Genomic DNA, 6000 nt, shown 5'->3' on the forward strand with positions numbered 1-6000 from the left:
TATCAAAACCAATAAATCAAACGTGTCCAGTAATGTGAAAGTTTAAGAAACCCTCCCACAACACAAGCTAAGGGGCCAGAAGATAGTATATTCTGCATCTGTGACTGCATATACACAAAATTTGTCCTCACTCATTCCACAGACTCTATAAAAGTAAAAGAAAATTCATTTCTTTGTTTCCACAAATGAAGCCATAAGAAAACATCGCTGGACTGCAAGATAATCAATCCTGCTTCAGTGGCAGAAATGTAAAGTACAATTTCCTCGAGGAAACACGCTACTGAAATCTGCATAAGCCACTGCAACCCTCCAGCTTCTGCGACCGTTGAAGAAAAAGGGCATTTCAAATGTCTCAAACCTGTTTTTCACCTGTGTGGCCTGGTGGACACGTCGAAAGCCTACGGAGTCTATAAAGAACTCACTAACCTTCTCCGAGGGCTCGCTAAACAAGCTGTGGAAACGGTGGGAGCCAGGCAAATGCGTTTTCACTGCTATCAAAAACTTTGAGGCTGCGTTTATTAAAATCAGTTCCCAGATAAAAAGAGTGAGTTGGCCATCACCGATATCAAGATCGAAATTCAACTAAAAACAAAGGTACGCTTTTCGGTATGTGTATTTCACGCCAACTTGAAGTTGTTTTTTGTTTTTTTTTTTAAGACAAAGCAAATAAGATTCCCGGTTCCCTTGTTCTTGACCTTCACGAACTGCAAAAAAAGTCAGGACCCAGCCAGAGAGAAAAAGAAAAGTTTAGAATGGCTGCCGCACCGCCTCGGGAGCAGTTGCTGGGACCCCTACCCTCGGTGAGGGTCTCCCCGATCCCGCACGCGGGAGCGTGGGGTGGGGAGTCTGGAGGATGGAGCCGCTCGCGGGAGGTGAGCTATGCACGGACCACCCGCGACGCGGACTCAGTCCCCCCCGCCGCCGCCATCCCCACGCTCTGCTCAGGACCCGCACGAAGACGCGCACCAGACCCCTGCCCGCGACCCCGCACACTTCCGGTCCCGGCCCCTACCGCCCGTCCGCTTACCGGCATCATTTTGGACCCGAACCGCATCGAAGCTGGTGGCGAGATGACGGCCGGGAGCCAGGCGGAGGCACCCCGGAGTGTGGGGGTCGCACGGTGCGGGGGAGGGGAGCGCAGAGGGAGGCCGCCCGAAGGCGGCGGACCTGTTGCAAAGAGGTGGCGGGTGGCGGGGCGGCGTGCGGGTCCCCAGAGCTCTCAGTGCGGGCTGGGGCGCCAGCGAGCCCCGAGCCCACCTCCGGCCGGGCCCCCCCGTACGTGGCTTTGTCTGCTCGGCGCTCGCCACGGCCCGGGCTCCCTCCTCGGCTCCGAAACCAACTAATCCCCGGGCCTGGCCCCCGCCGAGCCCGCGCCGGCTCCGCCCCCCGCGCGGGGCCCCGCCCGCGGCGCGCGAGGCGGAGTGGGGGAGGGGAGGCCGCGCGCGCCTGCGCGGGCCCGCGGCGGGAGGGAGGCCAGGGCGCGGGCGCGCGCCCGGGGCGGCGGGGCCGCGCCGCCTTTATTTGCCTTCGGGATGACAAGTTGCCGGGGGCGCGCGCGGCGGAGCCACCGGAGCGCGCGCGCGCCCGCAGGAGGAGCCGGGGATTGTGAGGCCGCCTCTGGAAGGCAAAATAACGAAAGCGCCGGACGACCCCCCGGGTTGCTGCGGCCGTCACTTTCCCGCAGTTTCGAACTGGGCCGGGGTGGGGGGAAAGCGGGGGGAGTGGGGGCTGAGTCCTGGACGGAAACTCGGCACCTGGACGGTTCCTCCCCGCGGCACCGCCGCCGGCCTCGGCTGGAGCCAGGCGACCGTAGCTCCTGGGAGGACCCAGCCGCGGGGCTGGAGCGGCTGATGTCCCTGGAGGCTCAGGCGACGGCCCGGTCCCAGCAAAATGGAGATCGGCGGGGCTGTCTCAACCCGCACCGCATTCCGAGAGTTCCTGGTGAAGGAGTCCTCGGGCTGTCGCCTTCCCTCTCTTCTACATCGCCCAAACTCTAGTTTAGAACTCTGTGTGACTCTGTAACTAAAAACAAACAACAAAACCCCGAACATTTAAAAATAACTAAAATGATCAATTTTGTTTGTTTTACCACGATAAAAATAAGTAAAACCAAAAAAAGTTTGAACCAGCTTTCCGAGGAGCTTCTTTTTCTGCTATTCTAAAAAGTCCTGGATTTCCTCTCTGAAAGGTGCTTGTTACACCCTCAGGACAGTCTCGGAAATGGCCACACACTCTGCTCCCTTTGCAGGGAGCTAGGTGAAGGCCTGGGAGAATTGCAGTGGCTCATTTTGAAAGAGCAGCAGAGCTGGTTTAGGCACCTTCTTCCACCTTCCAAGGACACAGATTCCTGGAACCCTAACTACAGGAAACTGTAGTTCTGTCCTTGTGAGTGAGATTAAGTGGAATAAAGCACCTGGATTCACCTAGCCTCAAACATGGACAGATCTTTCTTAGTCCAATATTGTTGGTCAGTCACTCAGTCGTGTCCAACTCTGTGGGACGCCATGGGTTGCAGGACGCCAGGATTCCCTGTCCATCGCCAGCTCCCAGAGCTTGTTCAAACTCATATCTATTGAGTCGATGCCATCCAACCATCTCATCTTCTATTGCCCCCTTCTCCTCCTGCCCTCAATCTTTCCCAGTATCATGGCCTTTTCCAATAAGTCGACTCTTCACATCAGGCCAAAATATTGGAGCTTCAGCTTCAGCATCAGTTCTTCCAATGAATACTCAGGGTTGATTTCCTTCAGGATTGATTGGTTTGATGTCCAAGGGACTCTCAAGAGTCTTATAGTCCAATATATCCCTAACCAGAATCTCCATCATCAAACTCTTAGCCTTCTTATCCCAGCTGCATATCTGGAAATATTAATATATTAAGCTATGGCTAATTCAATTAGAATCAAAAGTTCTCCAAAAATCTAGTTTAAAGCCTAGTTATTTTAAGAGGATTGTCCTAAGTTGTAAAGGAAATTCATCCTTTCATTTGGTAAATATTTGTCTAATATTTACTACATGCTGAGTATTGGGATAGGTTAATGAAGACAACAAAATTAGGTGGACAGTAAAATCAGTAGCTGAGTATATTAATAATTAATACTTACATAAATTACCAATTATCTCAGCCAGTCCAAAAAAAAATGACCAAATATAGTTATAAGATGAAAATTAAGGGTCTAAGGGGATGAGGCATGCAGGTGAAATTTTAAATCAAGTGGTCGAGGTAGACCTCACTGAAAAGATGATGTGTGAGCACAGCCTTCATGAAGGCTTCCAAGCAGAGGGAACAGCCAGTGCTAAGGCCTTGAGGTGGGAGCCTACTTGCTGTTTCCAGGACCCTCAAGGAAGCCTGGATGGCTAGAACGGACTGGATAAGGTGGAGTGAAGCAGAAGATGAGGTAGAGTGAAATAAGGAGCCAGATCATGTACAGCCTTACGGGCCATTATAAGAACTTTGGCTCTTACTCTGAGTGAAGTGGTAAGTCATAGAAAAAAATTTACCAATGGCTACCATGATCTGACTTCTGTTTTAATGGAATCACACTAGCCGCTGTGGTAAACAGATGGAAAGTGTAGCAGAGAACCTGTAGGAAGGCCTTGCAATAATCCAAGAAAAAGATGAAAGTGGCTTGGGCAGTAATGGTGAACATGGTGAAAAGTAGTCAGATGTGAGATGTATTTTGAAGGCCAAACTCATAGAATTTTGTGACAAGATAGATATGGAATAGGAGAGTAAAAAGTCAAAGAGAAGTCCAAGGCTTTTGTCCTAAAGAATGGAAATTGCTACCCGCTAAGACCGAGAAAAACCCTGAGTGAAGCATGTTGTAGGAAGAGGCGATTGTTAAATTTGAGAATCTTAATTTTAAAAAGCCCTAATCTTGAATTTTAGCACATTTATGGGAACCAAGACTGCCTTTTGGCAACCTGCAGGGGCTATATAACCCAAAAAACCTATCTCATATTCCACTGACTTTGATTATTTTCTTGCATGCAAAGAAATATCAGAAACAACTGCAAATAAAGTCTCAGAAACAACCATGACCTAGGTCATCCAGAGAAAGAATTCTGGGTATCAATCACTAAACCTCCCATTGTCAACAATGAGAAAACATCTCTCCTTCATATCCAAAAAATACTGTGTGTTACTGGTCACACACAATAGTAAATTATATTTAGAGGGAGCATTGGCAGCCCTGAGTTATTAATAAAGTAATAACCGAAGTAGAAGAAAGGAGAGAAGAAGAATTGGGATACAACGGCCCGGGTCTATTTCTTTACTGCCTTTTTTTTCACAAACGGGCTGTTTTGCTGCTTGTTTGTCCCAAGAACAGGAAAGAAAAGGGGACAGCACCTGGCAGTGTGTTCCGAAACCTACTTCCAGCCAATTGAGAATTCCCCGCTGCCAAAGAGCAGGTATTTTTCTGGTTGAGGGTTTTGTTTTGTTTTCTTTCTTTTTTTTTTTTTTTTTTTTTAGCACAGAAGCATGAAACCAAAGAAACCTGTCTGTGCTTTGGTTTCATTCGTTCAAATTCTGTGCCATCATACTGAACTCTCAGATAAGCTGTTTTCTTCCTTCCATCTCTTTCTTCATGCCCACTCTCACCTGCTTATTCATGGAGAACCTATCGTTCTCCCAACTCGATAATTCTGCATTCAACTCTGAGAAAGATAAATCAAATCAGCACTCGCTGGGTGGGGAGCCGCTGTCTTCTCTTCGGATCTCACCTCACCCCCAGGCACAGTACGATTACCTGTTTGGCTCGAGTTCAGATATTTTGTTCCCAACTTCCTCCCCATGTTACTTTCTTTCCGGTTTCCCACAGCGTCCCAAACCTTGCATCCCTCCCCCTCACCCTCAGGAGATGAACTCCCATCTTCCTTACCCAACGATATAGAGGCTGTTGGGGCTTGCACTACACTCCTGCGATATCATTTTCTCCACCTCCAACCTAAGTGGCCTTCTCTGCGTTCTTCCTCTCTTTTCCTCTCCTACTGTGGAGTCTTTTCTTTAAAAAAAAAAAAAAAGAAAATTATTCTGCTTGTCTGCACTGGATCTAAATTGCAGCACTCAGGACGCTCAATCTTCTTTGCAGGATCTTAAGTGGCAGAAGGCAAAGAAACTCTTAGCTGTGGCATGTGGAATCTAGTCCCCTGCTGCTGCTGCTAAGTCGCTTCAGTCGTGTCCGACTCTGTGCGACCCCATAGACGGCAGCCCACCAGGCTCCCCCGTTCCTGGAATTCTCCAGGCAAGAACACTGGAGTGGGAAATGCATGAAAGTGAAAAGTGAAAGGGATCAAACCCAGGCCCCGTGCATTTGAAGTGCAGAATCTTAGCCACTGGACCACCAAGAAAGTTCCTGTGGATTCACCTTACAAATGTGTGCCTGTATTTTGCTAGGCACTGTTCTAGACTCTAGAGCTACAACAGCCTACAAAACAAAGACTCTGCCTTCATGAAGCTTGTGTTCAGGTCAGGGAGTTAGACAATAAATGAATGAGGTTATAATAAATGCTTTGGGTCAGGGGTGGGGAACAGCTAGGTACACAAAAGAGGGTAAAGTCTGTTTTGGATAGAGTGGTTAGAAAAGGCCTCTGACGGATGAAGTGAAGGACAAAATCAAACTCTAGGCAGTAGAAATGGCAAGAACAAAGAGCCTGAGGCTGCTGCTGCTGCTGCTAAGTTGCTTCAGTCCTGTCCGACTCTGTGCGACCCCACAGAGTGCGCAATTAAAGAAACAGCAAAGGCCAATGTGCCTGGCCTTGAGTGAGCAAGGGGGAGAGTGGTCAGGGAGATGGAAGATGTAGCCACGGTCTGGATGTATCATGTGGGACCATTTCATGTTCCACCCATTATGCTCCCTCTTGAAACCTCAGATACTCCATCAAGTTTATCTGGTTCTCTCCTGCATTCCCTTTAAATTAACAGTAACCAAAAGACAGAGATGGGGCAGAAGCTTCCGTTTCAAGCCTCCTTAATGCCATCCATGCTTTTCTCGTTGC

At 49.0% G+C, this 6000-nt stretch overlaps 1 protein-coding gene across 5 annotated transcripts in view; it reads right to left on the minus strand.

The window, feature by feature from the left end:
• TP53BP2 (tumor protein p53 binding protein 2) overlaps positions 1-1337 on the minus strand; it is a 66701-nt gene extending 65364 nt beyond the window's left edge. For all 5 annotated transcript variants that reach the window (XM_060396345.1, XM_012187119.4, XM_060396348.1 and 2 more), the window contains exon 1: positions 1028-1337. Coding sequence is in view for 4 of the 5 variants with exons in the window: in XM_012187119.4 (XP_012042509.1) it covers positions 1028-1054 (27 nt within the window). In the remaining variant the exon portion in view is untranslated. The remainder of the gene's footprint in view (positions 1-1027) is intronic.
• Positions 1338-6000: the final 4663 nt, after the last annotated feature.

Source organism: Ovis aries, chromosome 12 (assembly GCF_016772045.2).
Source record: "Ovis aries strain OAR_USU_Benz2616 breed Rambouillet chromosome 12, ARS-UI_Ramb_v3.0, whole genome shotgun sequence".
In the NCBI taxonomy this organism is placed as follows: Eukaryota; Metazoa; Chordata; class Mammalia; order Artiodactyla; family Bovidae; genus Ovis; species Ovis aries.